General features: G+C 42.9%; 1 protein-coding gene across 2 annotated transcripts in view; it reads right to left on the reverse strand.

The window, feature by feature from the left end:
- LOC119172652 (neural cell adhesion molecule 2) overlaps positions 1-24,579 on the reverse strand; it is a 93,953-nt gene that overhangs the window by 38,202 nt on the left and 31,172 nt on the right. For both annotated transcript variants that reach the window (XM_075892757.1, XM_075892758.1), the window contains exon 2: positions 12,816-13,151. In XM_075892757.1, coding sequence (XP_075748872.1) covers positions 12,816-13,151 — 336 coding nt within the window. The remainder of the gene's footprint in view (positions 1-12,815; positions 13,152-24,579) is intronic.

The raw sequence follows: 24,579 nt of genomic DNA on the forward strand, positions 1-24,579 counted from the left end.
AGCTTCGCCCTTAAATTTCACTTCATTGCCGCTCATATCAAAAGATAGGGAACTAAAACACTGGCTACCCTTAAAACGACTTTCCCGGACACTGAGGTGTTGGAGAAAATGTGGATCAATATTATTACTCAAATAAATACATAGTGGTCCACTTCAGAATGAACTCTCACAAAAACCCAGGAATATTCAGGTATGACCATGTTACAATGGTCATGCATATTTCGAGCAACCTCTCAAGAAAGCTACGAAGGAAAATATCGTGTTTCTCTGCTACACGTTTCGGTTACATTGCTTTCCTCTCAGCGTACGTTGGCTTATGATCCAGATACACCACGAAGACGCACAGGGACGACTGAAAAACAAATGGCACAGCCCAGAGGAAAATAATGGCCCTCCCGTTCTTGTCGATACGACGACCATGTTTATTTTGAGGACATGCCTTTGAGGACATCTTCGCCTCTTATATGTTTGTTCGTTGGCTGTGGGGCAACATGGTAATAAAAGATGGTCTTTTCATATGGGAACAGAAATGATACTAGGTAAACAGTACTAAAACTCTTCAGCTGATATGGTGTGCAAGAACAGTGAAAGTCAATTACAAAAGGCCGCGTATATGGTAGCGTAGCCTTCGGATGTTTTCAACAGTGCTACTCGGTCGAAATAAGTTTGGTTTGCTATCTATTAACGGAAACATGTGTTAGCGTTGATTAGCCAAGTGTTTGTTTTCATGGAAAGGTTACTTGTTTATCCAATTTAGTTAAACTTGCGAATTTCTGGATCCATAGACATTTCCACTAGCCAAAGGTTTTACACAAACTCGTTACATACTACGGACGTGCTTACTTAACTACCATTCCTGAAGAAAATGAGTAGTATCAGATTAGGCGCGTCATTATTTCCGCCCTATTAGTTTTTTTAGTCTTTTGCAATTCCTATTTTAGGAAGTGTCTCAAACCAAAACACTAAGAACATTCGGCATGTCTTATAAGCACAAGTTTCCGCGGTACCTTTGATAACGCAGAAATTAGAATAAAGTTCCGCTTACAAAACGAACAGATTGTATTGTCTTCGCGTGGCTGTGAAAAAAATGTGCAGTAGCAAATAAAAAGAACTGACGTACAGTAGCAGCAAGTGTGTATGAAGACACACAGTTAAGTCAGGCCTATTTATACTCTTGAAGACTTAATGTTTCCTTCGCGAAACACATATATAGTGTCTAAAGCCTTCATTTTACTAAGTGAAAAATATCGCCTGATTAATTTGTTTGATAGCATACTTGTAATTCATCAAAGAAATTTCATATTCAAACTAAGCATTTATGAAAGCCATTCTTTGTTTAAAATAGCAGATATTCTTCAAGCGAGAACAAATACTGCCTACGTACTTTTGGCAAGGAAAGCAGTTTTAGTGCGGGACTGTTGAGCCTTTTTTATGGGTTATGGTGCGTGGAAGCACCTCAAATCTACCATCATGATAAAGCGGCACGTGCCATCTTTGTACTCTTCTTCGTCGTCAGCCTAACTCCCATAACACTGCGTGGATTCTGGATGAAAGAACTCCTATGTTTGACTACTGCGAGTGAGAAAGCAAGAAAAAGATAAAAGAAAAAGACAGAAATAGAGAAAAGGATGTAGAAAGAAATGCGCGCAGATAAAGAGATAGAAGAAAAAAATAGCAGTCACTGCAATGTTTAGCGTAGTGTAGCAAGAGGTGAAAAAAGGAAGTACGGGTAAGGAGGAGGGAAAAAAGGATGTGAGGGGTTAAAGCGTAGCATACTCATGTATAGTAGTGCAAGAGGCGGGGAAAAAAAGAGTGACGAAGGGGGAAAGGAGGTTGGTGAGGTAGGTGGTAAGGCTGCTGCTTCCTTGGTATTCGAACAACTAGCGCGTAGCTTGTACAATTGTTTTAGCTTCCTAATAGACACCGTTTTCAATAAAATACATCTTTGTTCAGCATTGTACGTGTTTGTATGTACTTCATCTTTCACACACTGTGTATATGGCCTCATTTTTCGCAGAACTCATCGGCAGTAGCCTGTAAGGTGTATGCCGACAAGAAAGCTTTTGCGAAAGCCATGCATCACCATGCACTGATAGCGAGATAATAGGCCTCACAAGACTTTAGCAGAAAATGAGAGGAGAGAGTCCCGCTCACTCAACAGCGTTGGCCTTTCTCATCGTTCTCTGCAAAACATTTGTGGTGAAAAGGTAAACAGAGAAATCACTGATATCTCAACTTTTTGGTTGTTTACAAAGGAGCGATGTGGAGACCTTCTATAGATGCGCCTAGTAGGAAAGACAGAGCAAACAAAAACGAGCCTAGTGCTGAAAGCGGCTCGCCCTTTGCATGTGCCTCAAGCATTAGGTTTTCATTTGCAAACTCCAACAAGGCCTTTCGTGAACTACGAACTCATCCCCAGCATCCCCTTTTCGCAGTTGGATCTGCTCAGACCGGAAAATCGAACACCATGCCGCGCCGAATATAAGCCGAGCCTAATGGATGACATCCGAGCAACGGAAAACAGAGACACTGTTGACTGTGCACGCAGGGGAAATCGAATTTCCAGGAGCCACCGTGCACTGTCGCGGCAACCAGCATACAACATGCATCGTCTTCTTTTCAGAAGAGGCCCATTCATTCGTTCTACAGCGCCTAGCGAGCAAGCGAGGGAGAGTAATGAAGTCAACGAATGGCTTCAATTGCCTGCAAAAAATGCCTGCAAGTTGTCGTGACACAAACACATACTGTAATCTAAACAGTGCAATAGCGTGAAAATTTTAAAGATCACATAGTTCTTTCTTCAGAAGGTGCTTTCATTTCCCTTTTCGTCTGCAATTTTTATTATTGCTTTCTTGCCCCTTAGTTGTGATTCTTCCGTGTCTTACTGAAAAAAACAATATCGAATCAACATTTTGGGAGATACCGCGAACTCGTCCGGAGAATTGGCTTCAAGTAGTTGCTAAACGAAACAACCCTGTAACGTCAATATGTATGTTCACGAAGACACAATCCACTGGATTAGCCATTGTTTTTTTCTGGCCTTTTCTGTCTCTTCAACCGTGAACCTCTGTTCGCTGACCATCCCGTTGTATGATGTATGTTAATATACCCTGGCGCACCTCATTTTATTCAAGGCGATCAATATTTCACTGAACCTCACTAGCTCGTATATTTACAATATCTTGCATGCCACTAAAATTGGATTTTCAGATTTTCATCGAAAGTTTGATATCGGATTTTTGTTATTTCGGCCCTTACATTTATGGATGGCCAGAAGATAGCTTATTTTCATTGTAGGTATTGGTTTTATTTATGTTTATTGAAAGCAGTAGCTATGCTACATATTTCGCAGTGTTTATCGGTTCTTTCACTCTTTCTAATGCGTGAATAATCAGTTCAGATTTATTGATCTCATTCCTCAGCGAATTACACGGTGCCTGAAGCTGCTTATTTTATTCTTTGTATACGACCATTTTGTTGACAGCATGCACATTCTGACAGACTCAGTCAGTGACTGCTGTCGTACTGCAAGTGCTTTTGTTTTGACCGGAGGCTTCACACTGACAATGCTGTGAATGTGGTCTAAATGCTACTTTTAATAGAATGAAGCAAGGTCAACAACTCTATATCCCTTAATAACATAAGACACGCTTTGCTTTTCTGTGGCATGTAGCAAGTTTCAGTGAATAAAAAGAAGACAATTAAGAATGTTAATGCATTGCCTTTACGGTTGCATATATACGTATATCAATAAATGACCCATGGAAACCCTTTGCTTAGCTAACTATTATTGGTTTCAGTCCTTAAATGTGAAATCCCCTGCGCAAACTGAAGTGACCCCTATGAAAGTACTTTGCATATACGTTTTGATATTCTTAGTATATTTTGTTTCAGTGTACCATCGACAGGAGCAAGCGTAGCACTTTGCGAAGAGGACGAAGACGTCTGCGCGTTAGACGCTTGCGTGAGAGGCAACTCAGCCATCTTGTTCGGCTGCCGATTCTCTGTGGACGCTATATTAAAAACCTAGATCTCGCCCCGTCACAATATCTTCATCGCATAATATGTTTTCTTTCAATCTTTGCGCTTGAGTCAGAATTGAAAAGCTACCTTTTGTTTTGAGGAGCATGAAGAACTCTCTACACATTCTCAATTATTTTTCTTCTTTATCTTCTCTATACCCTGATGAATTTTGAACAAGTCAAACTTCTTAGATTATTAAAGTAAAATGGGCTTTTTCTACCTTAATTAGCCGTACTATGATGAATATAGCTGCTGCTGCCTGTCCCGCCAAACAGATAGCACTGCTGCCAGACTAGCCTTCCTATCAACGCGGGCGTAAAGTCGTACGCAATTTCGATCATGCCACCTACTGCCTGCCAGGCGACTTTCGGTAACTCAGTTCCCGATCTTCCGTTCACTAAAGGTTCACGCTTCTCATCTTAACTTTTGGTTTCTTAACCACCTGTTTCCGCTGCTGGTCAGTACTTCAGCTCGTACTTGTCTACATTTCACTTGCCGATTCAGTGTGGCTAGATAAGTTTTCTGGAAAAAATTATATCAGATGTGATAGTGGAATTCGTGTACATCATCTGTAGTTCATGCAGACATAAATTCCCTGCATGAATTTCTCACGGGGCAGTCGATTTCAGAGATTCGAGTGCAGCAAGTGAAAGGTATGGCACTTTGAGACTGCCATGCACACTGCCCAAATGAAAGGTACCTGAGAAGTGGGTGGGGGATAGCGCACATCGATATTAAGTAAGGTTCCTAATAATGTTCAATAAAAACTACATGGCTTATCCTTCTTTCTAGGAATCCGCATAACATGAAAGTGAAATGTGTCTTCACAGAGGTGGTTGACGTTTATTTCGCATTGTTTCGCCCCAAGGCCGAACGAATGAATGCTACAGCAACAAATTGCAAAGTCCCGCAGATAACGGCAAGCAGCAGCAGCTCAAAACTTGCAAAGCGCACCTCAAGCAGAAAGCACGCACAAAATTAGCATTTACAGGATGAGCGCGGACCAACAACTGTCACAGCTTCACGCTTAAAGCGCGTTGATTAACGCAGAAAGAAAGGCGAATGAAATTAGCGCACAAGTATACACTGGACAAGCGCGAACAACTGTCACAATTCTTCTTTGTGAGCAGCGTGCTCATTTTGTAATTGCAGCTGCGGTGCCGAGTGAAGTGACCTACGTGCTCTCTCTAAGCACGAATTAGTTAGGCGCGGACGCAGAAGAGACCACGCTCCGTGTAGGCGGCGCACACGGGAACTCGAGATGCGACGCCCCTTAGAGTGGGCCCAACGCGTGCTCGTCGCGCCATCTCGCTAATGATGACGAAAACGCACTTAAGTTGCGAAGCTCTGAGGACCGCAACTAATACATCGTGTATACAAATAGCTTGCCGTTAGCACTCTCCACTGCATGCGTGTTGTGGCGGATTGTTTAGCGCCACGCGCTGCGCTTTTGAAAGGTCGCTGGTTCGCGCCCCATGTCAAAGCCTGTGCACATGTTTTTTTTTATTATTTTTAGTGCCTTGGCGTAGTGCCTAGGCACTACGCTGTTTTCTGTCATTGTGAACACGGATCCTGTGTAGGGAACCAAAAAGTCTTTTAGTGTTTTGTGTATTTGACCTTCATCGGCATTTTTTTTTTACTTTGCACCATTCACATGTTCTGTAGGGCTATACTTAGGCCTAAGCAGGAGATACAACAAAGCGCAGAAAGAGGTACAATGTCACAGCCTGATCAGACAACTTACAGAATTCTTCAACAGCCGTGTTACGGCACATAAACAGTGAAAAAGGAAAACACCCACACGGAGCAGAATTCTACAAATCATTCACTCGGTCACTGCCAACATGCGATAGGCATGCCTCATTCAGGACTAAACTTAACAAGAAGATCGTTCCTTTGTTTTTCAATACCTTCGGACTGAAAAGCACTTGCGGGTAAGGAGTTTTAGTCAGCAATAGTCCTGGGGAAAAATCACAGCATATCCACGGAGTGTATGATGATGAGTGGGGCGAAGCGTCCATCCATCTGTTCGTTCTTGCTTCAGTCCGTCCGTGCGTCCATCCGTGCGTCCATCCGTCCATCTGTTCGTCCATCTGTGCGTCAGTTCCTGCGTTCGTCCACGCATCCGTACCTGAAATACTTAAAAGTCGTGGGACTCAAAGAGAAGAAAAGATCGAATTCCTCTTTACAGGTATCTCACAGGATAAGTTAAAGCTTCTTTCCGGGTAGTGTTTGCACTGTGGCTACCAAAGCAACAGAGTGATTGAGTGCCCCCTTGTTTCAATTACCAAAGGTTTTATTGAACAAGGAAACAATATCTCGTTGGCACTGTATTATTTTCAAAAGTGTTTCTCAATCTTGAGATGATAGTGCACCGAATGTTTTACCGTAGCATCGCTTTTTTTTCTGTGTGTGTGTGGTACGTTGGGAGGGCTTCGTGGTTATTTATGTTATTTTTGCGCAATAGTAAAGCCGCAATCCTGCAATTCCAGAAGTAAATATACGAAATATCCTACGGTATCAGATTCTACTGTCATTTTTGAACTTTACTGCAGATATTCTGTGGTATACAAACTTCTATGAGCTCTCTACACACGGGAAAGGACTAAGTCGAAGATGTGTACTTCCATGCAAGACAGCTGCAATTTCACACAAAAGTGCGGACCGAACGAAATCCTGCGAAGAGATTTGGAGGCTGCGTTATGGTGTAAACAGATCGAATAGGATGTACTTACTGTATGTAGAGTAAACACTCGGCCCAAACAGTAAGCTCAATTCTGGACGAATAAACACACTAGATTGTAACGTGGTAAAAAGAAATCAATGTTGACGCCCGTTTTTACCGAATAGGCAGACAATCACGAAAACGATGTTTGAAATAAAGAACAAAGTGAAAGTAAATAAGGAGCCCCCAGATGTGACATCTATACTTGTGGGTAAAGCGCTGCTGGTTGCAATGCACGTGAAATTATATGCAGTTTCATGTATCTTTCGAGTACTTCAATTGCCAATGTACGAGACTTTCGAAGGTCTTGATGTCAGGAAAAATGAAAATGTACGAATGGTTCAACTATCCTGTTGTTTCTCTCCACGGTCCATCAGTGGGGTGATCCCTGCTACCCCTAACTTGTTCTTTCAATAGGCTGGCGTTAAAACAATAGAATCGGGCGCTTGTTTTCACATTTTAGAGGTTTCTTTAATGTTGAAATCTCCTACACTTCTACATTCAATGTGTGTGGCTGCCTTGGCGGGTTGCAGCTCGTCTCCTACGAAGAAAGGCACCGCAAAGTAATCCTGAAGTGCACTGGTATTCCATTATTACCGAAGTATGTATGAAACGTTTTATTGCTGATCGTGTTTCTATCATTTAACCACCTAGATTACAAATAGGAGTGCTAAAAGAAATCGAGCGATTCGGATTACTATGACTCGAGCCCTTAGCTGTAAGCAAACGAGTAAGTCAAAGCGTTTTTGTTTGAAAATATAACAGAAAAATATTTTTTACAGACGCAGCGTCTTGCTTAAGCGAATGTGTGTCGTACATTCCTGTTAGTTTTTTTTTTACTTTGCGAGAGTATCTGCCACGTACTAATTAGGTCAGTTTATGTAGTTCGATGAGCACCACGTCGTTGCTGTTATAAATTTAACGTTTTAGTAGCGTCGTCGAAGTAACCCTCAAGAAAGTAAGAAAAGTCGCTAAGAAACTTGAACAACGAATTAAAATGGTGCGCTGAGAACATGACGCACACACTGAGCCTCGTAATTACGAAGACAAATGCCTGATAGACGGGAGAAACGTTTGACAAAGCTGTAGTATTTAAAATACTCATAAAAATTGCTCAAGCAATGGCTGTTGACATGTGAGGGGTGGACACACCATGCTATGCCCGTTTAGCTCCTCTACGCTGAACCTTCCATCACGTTCTTTTAATCACCTTTATTTTCAGTAGATTATATTCCAACCCTACTGGCACTAGTCTGGCCTTAAACACGCTTTACGCTAACGTCCCGCTAAATTATCTTATACGTCACAACTATCTTTCACTTCTCGCTGGAGGATCAAAAGAAACTATCAGATGCTATAGATGTAAACGCCCTTGAACGAATTATGAGGATGAACGTTATTTAAGCTTGTAGCTCGTGCGTGATTAATACATCATCCTAGCCCCAGCTGAGCTCAGTCTCGCCCCGTGCAAAAACCTTCATGACACTGCGACCAGTTCTTTGCAATTGGAATCGTCAAATAAAAGGAAAACGTAGCGACAGCATGTGATAAGGAAGATATTTACTCAGATTCATCAAAGACCTGGATCGATTCTCACAGAAGTTGTACGTAAGCGAAATCGTATGTATAAGCGTCGCCATGGAAACGAAGTTCAAACTCTTGGTTTCCCGAGGTCTGCGCTTGATTAAATTATGAAACATGGCGCGGTGTTCGAAAATGCAACCCGACAAATTAAAAAGGGCTACGTCATTTGCACGACAAATACGTCTGACCCGTGAAAAAGAGGTCACTGATATTACGGATATTTATTTCAGATGCCTCTGGAAAAATCAATGTTTGTGAGCCGGTTTGATATACTCGAAAGTCAGTGGCCATAAATACAATTTTCAAAAAGGAGCTTCACTAAAGGGTCAAATAAATACATCTCATTCAGGCATTGAAACACTTTTGAATGGCCCACATTTTCTCTTATATAATAAGATGAATAAGCAAACGCTAATCCAAGTAGTGGTTATATGTTTCTCGGAGAAATAACTATTTGTACACTCGAGCACATCATGCAAATAAAAAGTAGGGAACGGCAACTTCATGTTCCGATAACTGAAATATAGATTAAAAACCACGTGTCAGGGAGACCTGCTGGTACGAAGCACCGCAAAAGACATAGCTTCTCGTCATCCAATCACGCCATGGTGTGATATGTTGTCAGTCAAGCACAAACGGGTATACGTTACCAAAATGGGATTACTCAGTAGTGAGCCCCGGTTCACTAAAAAATCACAGCATATCCACGGAGTGAATGATGTTGAGTGGGGCGAAGCGTCCGTCAGCCCATCCGTGTTTCCGTCCGTCCGTTCGCTTTTGCTTCCGTCCGTGCGCGAAACCATCCGTGCGTCCATCCATGCGTCCGTCTGTCTGTCCGTGCATTCGTCCGTGAGTCCGTCCATTCATCTGTCTGTCTGTCTGTCTGTCTGTCTGTCTGTCTGTCTGTCTGTCTGTCTGTCTGTCTGTCTGTCTGTCTGTCTGTCTGTCTGTCTGTCTGTCTGTCTGTCTGTTCACGCATCCATCCGTCCATACGTCCGCACGTCTATCCATCTATCCGTTCATCTGCTAGTCTGTCTGTCCGTCCGTCCGTGCGTCCATCTAGTGAACACTCCAAGTACCGCCATCTCCCATATCGCATTCCCTGTGGCACATAGCCGCTCAAGAGCAGGTATGTGCCACTGGTGGCTACGTACTACTACGTAGATACAAGGGATGGACAGACCTACGCTTTAGGGAGCTTCGCCCCTAAAATGAAGATGGCAACAGTTGGCCCAAGAAATAGCTGACCCACTTTTCCGCAGTTCTAACTGAGCTTCATATTGACGTTAGGAGAGTGGGAACACCATTTTGCTTCATCAAAGCAAGCTATATCGAAACACTGCATGCTTCCCCTCTCCCCAGGTTCTTCAGAGCGCTTTAACATACCTATTTCAGGAGTGAAAATGTCATGAGGCCTGCTTCGTATTTTTTGTATGTCACCACTTTTTAAACCCTTCAATATTGTCAAGTTGTTCCCATCATCAGAGTGTTTGCACAATATGAAGCGCTGCATTTCTTAGCGCATCTCTTGTGCGAAATCGGTCAGCGTACATCACATCTCACAATCATGACTCTGTCCACACTGATTCGATTCAAGAGGCAGTGCTACAGTTCCTCGCTGTATTGTGCTTTAGCGTAAGAGGTTTATAGAGCACACAAACAAATTACATCTTTTTTGTCACTGCACGGTGTGTATGCGTTAGCCCTTTAACCATTTCCTAAAAGCCACTTCAGTGATTATCGGCGATCATTCGCCGTTCAAAAAGTCACAGCTTTGCCGAAAAGGCGAAGCAATTAACGCGATAGCAACAAACTGAAATGTCAGGCGCAGAATGAAAATCAGATCGAAACGTGCCCCGTGTTTCTCACGCACAAATGACTCATGAAACGTACTCACAGGCACAGATGCACGGGAATAAGCGTCTCATTTGTTACTTTGCTGTATCTGAAAAGCGCGCGATTTTCACAAATGGAGACTGCAATGATTGCAGCGACCTTTGTGCACCCCGTAACTACAGCAGAATCGTTCAACCTATAGCCCGAGGCCAGCTAAGGCGTACGATCCTCCCCTCCTCGCCACCGCGAGATAAGGGCGCGTGAAGGAGCATTGCTCCCTTTCTCCGGGCAAAGTACGCGTAGGAGATTAGAGCGGGCTCAGCCGCGCGATGTAGCGACGTTTAGGCGACGTGCGCTCATTGCACCATCTTGCTTGTAATGCTGAAAACTAAATTCCCCCCGAGGTTCTCATGAGCAGTGGTAAGTGTAAGAGATAAATGGCTTGCCGTATTAACGGTGAAGGACGTGCTCCGGAATGGCTCAGTGGTTAACGCCTTGCTTTCACGACGCAGTGGTCCCTTGTTTCTATTTCGCGCGCCAGAGTGTTTCTTTTCTGGATTTTTTTCTTTCTTGCGTTTTATTATATATAGATAAGCATGCATATACGGTGCATGACATCGACACCAACGCCGGCGGCAAAATCCAGCCGAGTGTATCCATATAATTGCTATCACAATACCAACATAAAAAGACCCGTATTCGCTACGTTTCGTATTAATTTATGCAACAAGGCGATGTATGTCTAGAAAATGATGAGTAGCTACATATCTGCTGAGGTGATCGATATTGACTCCAGTGGCGTGACTATATCAATTATTAAAAAAATCAGGAACCCCTAAGCAAAGATAAGGTCCCGTTCTGCTTTTTCTTTCTTTTTTGCTTTTATCTTTTCTTTCTTTTTTTCTTTTCTTCGTTCTTTTGTTCGATCGTTCATTTCTCTGTTCGTTCGCAATGCAGGACACCCGCCCCGCACCCTAATGTTTTCCTTCGTGCCTGGAATTGAACCTTTATGTACGTGTTTAGTAGCGGAACAGTTATTGCAACAGGCAACCGCAACTGGCATGCACTCAATCAGAGACAAGAGTGAAATGTGGAAACAAAATACGACGAGCCACCTAGATGAAATATCGCATTGCCTGAGAAGCAAAGAATGATCGCCGACAAGTCCACGATAGAGACCATTACTTATTGTAAGACGGAGCTTATAAACGCGTTCATGACCACCGAACCATCGAGGGCCGCATGCACAATGATATTTCCAGTTGTTCCGTACTAGCCATGCGCCCACTCTAGTACGCATGCATGCATGTTATTCTGTACATTGTGGTTACTTGATTCGTTTTAATTTTCCTTTGACTTGTAAGATTTGGATACCCAGTGATCAATTAGATTTTGATGCTCATTTGTACGATGTATACACTGCCTTTACATGTTTACGATGTTTGGTTTGTGTATGTACAAGTTAAGGGTACAATAAACTTCCCTTTCTCAATCGCGTAACCAGAGTAGCACCCGTTTGGGTGTCCTGTCAGCCGCAATAGTCATCTTAGGGCCTCCTCATGCTTCCGCTCTTGTAAGTCACCCGCCACTTCTCAGTCAAGAATCGCATCTTGCCCTGATGACGCGCAGAAGCATCATGTCCTAGATTTACAGGATGCAATTTGTGAGAGCAAGGTGAGTCACGCACGTGAGCGTTGTGTTGTTACAGAAACACGGAGAAATGGGTGTAACAGTTGTCTTAGCCGAGGCGTACACGGCGTTAATGAAAATGATTGAGTGCGTGGCAGGCGATAGCTGTCGCACGGACGAGAGCGTTTATCGAGTGGGCCACTTGTACCTCAGTAATACAGCTCGGAAAGAGAAGCACGTTCTGTTTTGTCGCGAGAAAGAGCAATCGTCACACTTTGCGTACAGTTGCTTAGAACACCGTCGCTCCCCGGCGCACAAGAGTGTGATGACCCTTTTGTGCTACGTGAAAACAACGGGCTTGGGCGAGCGCCTATAATAATAATAATAATAATAACATCAACAACAACAACAACAACAACAACAACAACAACAACAACAACAACAACAACAACAACAATAATAATAATAATAATAATAATAATAATAATAATAATAGGGAGCTTCCGAATAGGGTCTTCGGCGCTTACGACACAGGGTCTAGGTAAATTAAGAGTCGTAGTTTCAGTAGGCATGCCGTTATTTTTCTTTGACACAAAGCTTTTGGGGCAGACTTTGCAGCTCCCACTAAATTCAAGAAATAGGGTCCCCAACGAAAAACTCAAACGCTGTTTGGACTTCGCGCATGTTCAGTGGTCTCGAAGCTCTTTCTTTCGGGATCAAAACTATTGGGGACTCTATTATATTACTTTCTAATGATATTATATGATGCTACGCCCCAAAACCACGTGTGCTAGCGACTGAGTAAAGGGTTGCAGTTCCGGCGGCGTTAGCGAGTTCACCACCGATCTCCTCTTTTACCTCCCTCGTTTTAAACCTTAATATATCCCTTTCCCAATCCTCCAGCGCAGCGTAGGCAACAGATGCATATCTGGTTCACCTCTCTGTCATCTGTCATTTGGTTTTCTACCTTTCTTTAGGAGAACCTATTAAGGTGCCTGTATTTCAGGAGAATACTCACCGATCACCTTGAGGTTGATCACAGTGTTCACCGAGCGGGCCTTGCGGAAATCTACACGGCATCGATATTCGCCACCGTCTCCCTCCCGCACAGGGTCAATCCTCAAGTGAGCAGGCGAGTGGCCCATGTCGAAGAAAAGCCGCCGTTCAAGCCCCGGCGCGGGAGACTGGCGTGCCTGGTCTACGTGATCCTTCCTGGAGTCAAGTGTGAAGATGGGTGCCAGACTTTCGTCTTTGTACCACAGCACCAGAGTCACCGAGTCGTCAGGCGAAGGCGGGCTGATGTCGCATGGTAGCGCTACCTTTCCACCAGCCACGGCCGTGTACACTATCGAAGCTGCGTAGAATATAAAAAGAGAACAAAAAATTTCATTGGCGTCACAGAAATCAATACAACTATAAAATGAACAATGGTACGTATTTGAGAACCCGTAAATACCATCAAAAATCTGTGAGAACCCTAATACGTGAGTTTATAAAAGCACACTCTAAATGCAACATAATTTGCACTTTCTAAATGCAACATAACGTTTTTAAGAACAATACTGGCCCAACCGGAAATGAACTGCAGTAGAGTAGCCTGTCGTAGCCCCAGATTGGCGTGATTTACAAAGCCACTGACAATTAAGGAGAACACCAAGTTTGGCTAGTTGAATGACGTAGTGTCAATTTTCATGAAAGGGAACACGCGAACGCGTGGCCCGTGTGCTTCGGCGGCTGCATGTAGCGCGTTCAAGCGGGAGCGATTTGTAACCACGGCCTCCATTTCCGTCATCTAGTGGCAAGCAAAACAAACAGTCGTTGGTCTCACTATTTATAAAAGGGCGCATGGGAATATTCATAGAACGCCGTGGCAGGATATGCGGGTATACGCTAAGCTTATGTGCACGTTATAATCGCTTATTTGCAGCTGCAATCCCAATCTAAGAAGTCTCGACATGTTGGTGTCGTTGCCACACTACCAGATGAGCCAATTTTAGTATCCACTCGCTGTATTATTGTGGATATTGCTCACTCTTCATAGCAATAGAAATAAAATTTCTGCAGATGGCACGTAAAAAAAAAAAACTAGAACTCAACAAGTTTGTTTACGATTATAATAGAAGTTTGTTTACGCAAGTTTGTTCACGATTATAATAGAAGTGTTCAGACTAAATGCCAATTTCTTTACTTCGTACTCGTGAATGTCTGCACCAACTAGGGAAATTTGTGAGCCTGAATTGTTCTCCCGACTGATATGGCATAAAAAAACAAGAAAAAGCATAGTCTGTGCGCTTAGGTGCACGCTGCGCTCCATTATTTACGGTGATTTTTGTGAATAAGTTACGCAGTCATGTTTTTGTATTTAGTTTTTGGTTCTTTCATTGCTTTCTGTTATTTTACGGTACTGATACGACAAAGAAAATGTTAAAGCGTACGTGGTACCAATAAAGCCACATGATATGCTTGTTATCCCTTCAGAAGCGTGTTTAGATAACAAAGCTTGAAGGCTTCTATCCAAGTGCCTATAATCACAACTAAAAAAAAAGAAAACTTCCAACGTATCCTACCGAACAGTCACGCAAGGTGCAAATTGAGGTGCTCAAAGTAGTACGGGAGGGCCTTAGGCACTCTTCACGCTTTTTTATCTATTGTGGTTATTTACTACCCCTTACCACCATGCGCACTTTTCGCTAGTACTGTGTTCAAATTTCAAGAGAGTCCGTATAAGAAACGAGAACAGAGATAACGGGACAGGAAGTCTTGCTGGAACAATGCGGTGAAACTAAGCGCGGCATATTCTCAGGTTAGCGGTACCCCAGCTTTTCATTCGCGTTTGCAACACGCGAGGTCAAAAACGCAACCTAGCGTGACTCACTGGGGTCAGTTTTCGAGTGAGCACTACATACAACGACTGTCTGAATTTTTTGTCTCTGAGCGCTTCCGTGGAAACTTTTTTTTCATTATTTTCCAGTAACCTGCAGACTCGCTGCTTTTGCCAGAATGTACATAGAAAGCAAAACAGCGTATCATACGAAGCTTGTTAGTGAGAGAGATAGAGAAAGGTTTAGTGAAAGGCAGATAGGTTAACCAGAAAGAAATTTTTGGTTTGCTACCCTGCACTGTGCAAGGGTAAATGGGATAGAAAGGTAAGGAGGAAAAAATTGGCCCGAATCTACATGTTACACTGTAAATGTCATCTAAAGATGATAGTCTTGCGTCTGGAGAGAGTGAACAAAACGTTTATTTGATGTTCTGCGCAAGAAAATCGCTGAATGGTATTCTGAAGGCCCAGCGTTAGAGTGCCTCGAGCGTGTAGCGGAGGCGAACAAGCGCATTTAGGCCCGTTAGACACGAGCGCCATCTGGTAGTTATCTTCGAAAACGAAGACGTGTGGTGCCGCGGAGAGAGATGCGCGCCAGTCTCGGAGGTGATAAGGTGTAGAATTCAGAGCGACGGGCAGGTGCCACCACCGTGTCATCGTAGCAAAGCGTTGGAAACACCGTCTTGAGCATCGCGTTGCACTGTCAGCGCAGCGCGATAAACGCTACAGTCCTTAGAGTTACTTGTGTGTGCCTCTTCTAGTATACAGGCAGACATACAAAACGTAGACGTGTTGTTATAGCGCCTCAGATATGCGCAGTATTTGTTTTTTTTTTTTGATTGACTATCGCACAACTATGAACGCTAAACCTTGAGTAATATTGGTGGGCGCTGCGGATGGGGTTGGCCGTTTGGTGCCGTTTGAGGTATCGTTAGGGCGGATAAACAAACAAATGTACAGACAGACAGACAGACAGACAGACAGACAGACAGACAGACAGACAGACAGACAGACAGACAGACAGACAGACCAAAATTTTTCCGTCCAAGGTCCCCAACAAAGACTATCGTCTTTGAAAAGACTAGGAGGAGGCATCGCCTTCCCTTCTTCCAACAGCTGCGCGTTACTCTCTCAACTTCTACTCCCTGCTTGAGCTCGCACCCACATTGGGTATGCGTGTCCCATCCCTCTCTCCTCTACTGCACCACCCCCTCTCTTGACTCGCAATGCAGAAGCAGGGACCGTCTACTAACCTGCTCTGATTGCCCTCGCTCCCCCATTGCACATACGCGTCCCCTCCCCTCCCTCTCTCCTCTCCTGATCATTCCCTATCCTGACTCGCAATGCAGAAGCAGGGGGCGTCTACTAACGTACTCTCTTCTACCTCCTTCTTGCGCTTGCTTTCCCATTGCGCATGCGTGTCCTCTTTCTCTCCTCTCCTACACTTCCCTCTCCTACCTCACAGCGCTGACGCAGCGATTGTCTGCTAACTTAAGCTCACTTTTCCCTAGGCACTGCGCCGTGCTCCCGAACGGGCTGCAGAAATTAGGTGCCTTTCTCCTTTTCTAACCACTACCACCACCACCACTTTCCCATATTTTTCTACTGCTTCGCTAGTCATCATCGATTAATTATATTTCGTTCAATCGACACGCTTTGTAGTTCGTATCTTCTCTACTTTTATTTTAATAGTATCCTACATGTTTCTGCCCCACATGTTAGCATAATTTAGTAATAATAATTTCTGTGATTGTGCGTGTCAAAACCACGTCAAGATTTTCAGTCTCATTGTATTGTAGGGCTCCGGAAAGATCACCCATCTTCTTTTTCTTAACGAGCATTGACATCGTACAGTAACGCGATCTCCAGTCCGCATTCATCAGCCGCATTTCTGTACATGGAAATGCATCGAAATGCGGCTGCCGCCGTCAGAATCAAGCCCGCTTCTTTCGAGTCAACAGTGACATTGACCATTGTACACAGTGACCGTTGTATCACAGCGGGGCAGTATCAGAAAAAAATTTGTGGCCGCCTTTCCGAAGCAGAACAATGGCAATGCGTAAAACATTTATTAGAGTTATGCAGATACTGCCTACTATTTATTTATTGTTTTACAGGAATCAGTAGGCACTAGTCTACATGAAAGCATTGTTTGTATAATGCGAGCAAACACGAAACGTTTATCAGTAATGGCGTCAAACAAATTATGCCCACTTACGTTTATTATTACAATAAATATTTTCTGTCGGATAAAATTTTCTATTCTGCGTCAGATTTCACGGAGGTGGAGGTTCTTTATTGGAAATTCATCAGGGAAAAAGTTTTCTACCTATGGGGGGCTGACAGGTATTCCAATTAAGTCCAGTTTAACCAGTGAACAAGTGCTTTGCACTAATGAGTCTAGTACGTAATGAAATAAAAAAAATGGGCGGCAAACACAAGGCCTTAACAAAATATCTGATGTTAATTAGAATGAAATGCGCACCCATGCATTGTCAAATTTTTAATAGCGAACGAACAGTCCAGGATAAATATTGGCTGAATGGGGAAAACGTTAGACGCTCCTCTTTACGATGAGCTGATTCGTGTTTTTTTTTATTTCAGGCAAAAAGACAACAGAAGAAAAAAATACCTGAAAGTAAATGAGAACAAATATTGAAACTGCTATTTCTAATATTTTTTTTCTTTTTTTTCCTTTTGACCTTTGGTTAGATATCAACGCTTGGCGTGGCATGGTTCACGGAAGGTCCCCGCTGTGTTCAAATCATTCGCATGGTTGTCCAATTTATTTCGAGCGGCTGGCTGTCCTGGGCCGCTTTAGAGAAACACGAAAAGAACATAAGAAAGATTGCGGCAACAAAAGAAGATGCGAACATACAAAAGAACGATTATATGAAATGGCACGAAAAAGGCTCTTTTATAAAAAGCAATAAAAGTGAGTACATCTCAGGAAAAACGTCAGTGAAAAAAAAGTTAGATGAGGGACGTACCACGAAGAAATGTTCCCTCGTCGGCAAGACTTGCCTTTCTCGAGGCCTTTTGCTTGCATTTTTTATCAGGTGTTCGTCTATACTATGCGGACAAATATGACGGAAAACAAAAGAAAGTCTCAACAGATACACATGAGCTGAATGAACCTTTCTACGAATAATTAATTAGAAAAAGTTCCTACAGCTCGTGAAAAAGTATTGCTGGCATTTAGTCTTTGGAGACGCCACTGAAGTTTAGCGGTATTGATATGTCGTTTCTCAGCAGGACAGTCAGGAAATGTTAACTTAACGTACCCATCGTAAAGCGATCACTTAGTAAACTACATTCACATGAGCGTTACTACATCAGCTTTTATGCCATAATAATCTGTGCCACTGAATAAATTATCAAATACAAAAGCAGTGCTTGTATCGTCTCCTTTTGGTAACGCGTTGCTTTCTTCGCGGCAGTCTCAACATTTTTTATGCAATTTTTATTAAACGTCCTATGGGCTAGTGCTACAAAAGCTCGAATAAAGCGTCAACGATGTCAGACAAAATGAATGAAAATTTACAGTATTTCCGCAAGAACGCTATTGAAAGAGCGTCAGAAGTCTTTATTTTTACAAATGCGTGCTTCACGTATACAACATTTAGGCTTAGTAGGCTGAATAACAGTGCATAAAACATTATCATGTGAAGTATACTATATAATACCATCAAATAACACCAGGACACTTAATAAATGTATGGTGCATACGCAAGACAAAGGCATAACATAACATAGAAGTAAGAATAACTTCAAAACGATAAAAAAAAAAAAGTCTTGTATACCACAATACTACGGGCACCAAGTGTACAATACGTAAGTACACCATAGTATGGATTTTTCTTCCACTTTTCTCTTCCTGTTTTCGAAATCCAGACAAAACCGTCGTGCATAAGGAGCCCCCCCCCCCCCCCCCCCCACCCCGCACCTGGAATACACGCTGAGAAAAGAAGACCGTGGCGCTGCCCTCTGAAAGGGCTTTTCCCTCTGTAAATGGGGCCCACTCCGCACTCTCCCTAAAGATCATCTAATGAAAGTCCCCCGAGAAGGCCGGTGCTTTCGAGACAAACACACTTGACGTCGTCTTTTACTTACATGTGCAAACAACGCGTCGCCGTTGCGAGGCGCCAAAATGGACCGGATTCTCGCCGAAAAGGCTGCCCCGTGCGTATGTACATAATATAAACAGAGTAGCCTTCTCACGCTCTGTCATCTTCTTCTTCGTAGTGCCGTATGCTCCGTGAAACAGCTCGAGCGAAGCATTATCGTGCAATGTACTACCCGTAATGGACTGTTAGTTAGTACACATGTACCAGGCTTGATGGCAGCAAATACTAAAAAAAAAGGGTCGTCAAATCGCGGTATTCGAGGAGTTCTATAAGATGCGCGAGTGTCAATATAAAGTGTTAACCAATAAGTTATAGGATGAAAATGCAGTTCCCCAAACTGTAATAAAGGACCTCACAAAACTGTTTGTTGAACCGAAAGTTTTCTGGACTGAAATAGATAACTTCCAGCTCATTATTACTACACACACACACACACACACATATACATATATATGTTTCCCCCATTACTATATATATATATATATATATATATATATATATATATATATATATATATATATATATATATATATATATATATATATGTGGGGAAAACAACGGGAGTAGATACTTGTGATGGAATAGGTGCGCTGCAGATCTTTTACTAAACTACTAAAATAATGTCATTTTATGAAATGAAAACATAATTTGTTATTTTAAATAGAGTAAATAACAATATATACACAAAAGAAAAAGCTTATAACGTTGCAAGTGCCACCAGGAGTTGTCAATCGCCTGCCTTGTTGCCTTATTTACAAAACAGCATGTTGATCGATGGGCATATCTTTGAAAGAATAAACAAATATGAACGTCCATGAGGAGCTGTGCATACGACGTTTTGAAGAGGAGGTACTATAAGAAAAGCAACGAATATGCACAAAAAAAAAAAACACTTCTTGATGGTGCACATAATGAAAATGTTTACGAGCGTGGAATTACGTTGATCTCACACGTTGTTTCACGTGTAAAAAAGGGGAAGCACAGGCATACGAAAACAGATTAAACTTTCAGAATAACTTCCACATTAGCTACGTTGACACGACTCCGTGGCATTAGCAGTGTCAATGAGTAATCCTGAAATAAAAATAACCTGCATAATATTCGTATCTGCAGTGGGTGTGATGTAAATACAGCATCATTTAAACTTTGCGTACTTTTCTACGGTGAATTTGTATTGTGTTCAGCTTCTGGTAATGAATGTGCCAAAACCATCCACAAAATAGGCGCATATGTCACGAGCAACTTTGTTTAAAAAAATAAGGTGCAGCAGTGTTCTTGTTTTTCTGAAGTTCAACACCATAACTCTTTTACTTGTTAATTAGTACCTGCAACACATCTTTGTGCGGTACGAGCCGTCGCGCTGAATGTGGCTTGGTACTATTTCATCTTTTGGAGTAAAATTCTTCCGCGAGTTTTTCTGCGTGGATGGAAAGTCAGGTGATCGAAAGAAAAGGAAGGTCCAGCGAGAGCAATGTTGTTGACAGCCTCACACGCCCGTACCAGGCACGCTCTAACCCGCTCCTGTGCTCGCACTAAAGTGAAATGACTAGACGTATCCATTATCACGTTCATAGAGAAGGAGCGATGGAGCAAAACTGAAAACGTAAGATGTATTATAAAGTATTCAACATTTTGACTGCCAGCATACAGTTAGTTAGATCGAATTGAAATATCAATACAAGTATATTTCATAACTATGGGTGTGCCAGAGCGGTATTTCTTTTTATTTAAAGACCATAGCTATGAGAGGACGCTCCACAAAACACAACCGTTAAGTCGATGTCCTGTAGGTTCCTCGTCCCTCTGACAGAGAGTGTGAAGTATTTAGTAAAGCTCGGAAACACGTCTGCCATTTATTGTATGCGCATGCACATTACTTCCAAGTTTTAAAATGTGCATAATTACTTCAATTACCTACACGTTTGTATACACGCAAGATTGTTTTCGTGGACTAAAGCGAAAATTGAAGGCATCATTGCGCAAAGAAGAAATAAAAATATAAACGCAACAGTGACAGATTATTTCGGATGTGACCTACATTTTCTCTTGTGTACGAAATCGGTTTATTACTTCGCTTTAGAGCCATCTCAGCTCGTTCTTCAACGCTAAAGAAACATGTGCAAATCATGAGTGCGGGCTCGATGCTGGAAGTAACGCAGGGCCATAAAAACTGGTAATTGGTGACAACGCAAAGTACGAATTGAGCGACGAAAGCTGGATGTCCCTAATTCGGCATTGGCGTGCAAAATATACGGTTGTGTTATTACGATGCAGTGTTGTGCATGTGGCGCAGACCGGCAGAAGGATTTCAACCAGCTGTCGTCCACCTAGTCACGCTTGCAAACTTTGTTGCTACATACGCGGACCGCTGTCTATCAGTACACCACTTACATTATCATCTGTTTGCTTCTTTGTTTGTGTGAGTGAGTGAGTAAGTGTGTGTGTGCGCGCGTGCGTGTGCGTGTGTGTGTGTGTGCGTGTGTGTTGTGTGCGTGTGTGTGTGCGTGTGTGTGCGTGTGTGTGTTGTGTGTGTGTTTGTGTGTGTGTGCGTGTGCGTGTGTGTACGCGTGTGCGTGTGTGTGCGTGTGTGTGCGTGTGTGTGTGTACGCGTGTGCGTGTGCGTGTGTGTGTGTGTGTGCGTGTGCGTGTGTGCGTGTGTGTGTTGTGTGTGTGCGTGTGTGTTGTGTGTGTGTTTGTGTGTGTGTGTGTTTGTACGCGTGTGCGTGTGTGTGTGTGTGCGTGTGTGTGTGCGTGCGTGCGTGTGCGTGTGCGTGTGTGTGTGCGTGCGTGCGTGTGCGTGTGCGTGTGTGTGTGTGTGTGTGTTGTGTGCGTGTGTGTGCGTGTGTGTGTGCGTGTGTGTGTGTGCGTGTGTGTGTGTTGTGTGTGTGCGTGTGTGTGTTGTGTGTGTGTTTGTGTGTGTGTGCGTGTGCGTGTGCGTACGCGTGTGCGTGTGTGTGTGTGTGCGTGTACGCGTGTGCTTGTGCGTGTGTGTGCGCGTGTCCGTGTGCGTGTGTGCGTGTGTGTGTGTGTGTGTGTGTGTGCGTGTGTGCGTGTGTGTGTGTGTGTGTGTGTGTCCCGGCTTGGAATCCAGTGCATCCAGTGTATCCCAGTGAATCCAGAGTATCCCGGCTTGAAATGCCATATTTCCACGAAGGCGTAAATTTATTTATTAAAATAATTATTTATTTATCTACGTAATTGTTCAATAATGTCGGCCTGAATTTCCAGGCCTTTTATCAGGAGTGGATGGGTTACACGTTCAGTAAAAAAGCACCTAAAATAAAGCTCACTTACAAAGACAGCTGCCCTAAAATTAAACTAATGTGTAAAAAACAGTATTGCATAAAATGTAGTAATTTTACGGGAAAATATTCTGTCTATCAGTATATGAAGTGAAACCTTTACGCAATTCATCGTTCAAAACGTGCGAGGAATAGAAAAAAATCTCGTTCGTTTCAACGCGCAGCATAATATCTCGTAGAAAAATTTGTAAAAATCAAATAATAAAAATAAAAAAGATATATATATGTATATATATATATATATATATATATATATATATATATATATATATATATATATATATATATATATATATATAGGCCATGCTTTTAGAACACGACACTTCTGGTGAAAATGGTATTACATGCAACATTCGGAAGTGCAGTAATGGAAACAGAAACAAAAAACCATCCAATTTTTTTCTGGATATATGATACCAATCTTGGATTGTATGGGGGGGGGTAATTAATCCCTGTAAGTAACAGCTTTGCACGAAGTCTGACTAATCTTTCTGACTGGAATGTTAGAGCAGGACGCTGCATGACAAGTTTCAAGTACGTGCCTTTGCCGATTCCTAGCTTGTCATGGTATATCGTGAAGAATATTTTTGGCCTTTCGCGATATAACACCCGGTTTGTAGTGATTCGAGATTTGCAGAAGGTAATCTGGATGTGCAGCGCTTAATTAGGAGTCTTAAAATTCGCTTCCTAAAGACTTTTGAAAGTGTTCACCCTAAATACTCTACTTCCCGTATGGCCTTCTTGTGTATTCAGGTGACTTTATCAGTCAATCGAAGATCAGATGTATTGATAAACCTTCAGACCTTGTTATTTGGAACTACAGATAGATTATTGCCATCAATATTACAAGTGAAACTGTGTAACTGAGTAGATTGTTCGTATGTATGATTGTCATTGCTAACTTTTGCCGTGCTTAAAAGATACTAGCGCCCTGTCTGCCGTGTGGTGTGGTGCAGGTTAACGACCGCATAGTTAAAATTTCCGCAGCTCTACACTATGGCGTCTCTTATCATTATATTGTTGTTTCGAGGCATAAAACAACGGATACATATATTAATGCTATAATTGAATATGCTGCTTTTTATTACAGCGAAAGCTTTCATGAGATCACAACACGGTTCACATGCCCGCCATAGTTGTCCACCGCTACCGGTGTCTGTAACTACTATCACACAAAATAAAATAAAAACTATCTCAAAAATCACTAAGGTCGCAATTGGATTGGAACCCACTGCGTGTCAGCCCACTATTCTACCACTTAGCAACGCAGTACTCTCAAGAACTTTGAAAGCTGGCCTTAGGCAGGCTTGGTGTCAGGAAAGGAATCGTGTTAATACGAGTAATGAAGCGTTTTAGAACAGCAAAAGAACAATCAAGGGTTCCATAATGAGAATTATGCAATGAGTGGGGTCGTCGAATGCCCCGACCCTACAAAAAAGCTCGATCTTGTTCAAATTTATAATTGTGGCGCGTAACCACTGTGGTGAATTGTGGGAACTACAAAAGGTTCTGCCATAATTCTGCATTGTCGTCAACCACTGCCCAAAAAGAATTGCTCGAAATTTTCTTGCACGCGTGGAGCAGGTACCACACTTGTCCGAAGAATGACGAAGGATGGCACAGGGAATGCCTGCGTGCAACACAATGAATATGGGCGTGGTGGGTACGCTGCAAGTGGGTGTAATAGTCACCCGAGGAGAGTGAAAAAAGAAGAGGTTTTGAAAGGCGGCTCTTCAAGCTGTTGCTGTGAGAGTGCCGCGCGTTCCACGCAAGCTTGGCGTTTTTGTTTGTTTTGTTTTGTTTTGTTTTCTTTTTCAGAGCCGGCGGAATTACCTGGAGAGCAGTTTTTATAGCAACAGTGAAGTTGGTATCCGAAGGGTACGTGTTTCCGTTGACTGCAAGCGCAATGTTTTTCATTTCCCGTAGAACTTCATAGCTGGTGCGCTTTAAACAACTACATGACCATACTGCATGCCTGTCGAGTCCTGACCATATGACGCAATTCAACTCAAGGCAAGTACTTTCTGTCAAAATGTGCTGACTGTTCTCATAGGTCGCGGGTTTGATCCCGGCCATGGTGGTCACATTTTTATGGAGGCGAAATGGTAGAAGTACGCGTACCATGCCTTGTTAGTGCACGTTAAAGAACACCAGATGCTCGAAATTTGCGAAGTCCTCCACTACGGCATCTCTCACAACCATATCGTGGTTTTGCGACGTAAAATCCCAGGTGTCGTTATTGTGTGCTGAATCTTTGGGTCTGGGTATGATATCATGACGTCATGGTCATGGCTGACTGCACATGGAACAAGATGGCGCCGACCTAGTGTAGTGACCTTGTTCTCTTCCTCGGAATAAAAATTTACCCTCTCTCTTTCCAGAGAACTTAGCATAGGCTTCTATATACCCTAGCGAAAATTGTTTCAGGCACTGCACCGTGCTCTATACCGGGCTGCAGAAATTAGGCGCCTTCTTCTTCTATTCACTACCACCAGCAAAATCGTTCAAGTTTGGCTTTGAGTCTGTCTATGA

This window comes from Rhipicephalus microplus, chromosome 4, assembly GCF_043290135.1.
Source record: "Rhipicephalus microplus isolate Deutch F79 chromosome 4, USDA_Rmic, whole genome shotgun sequence".
NCBI lineage: Eukaryota > Metazoa > Arthropoda > Arachnida > Ixodida > Ixodidae > Rhipicephalus > Rhipicephalus microplus.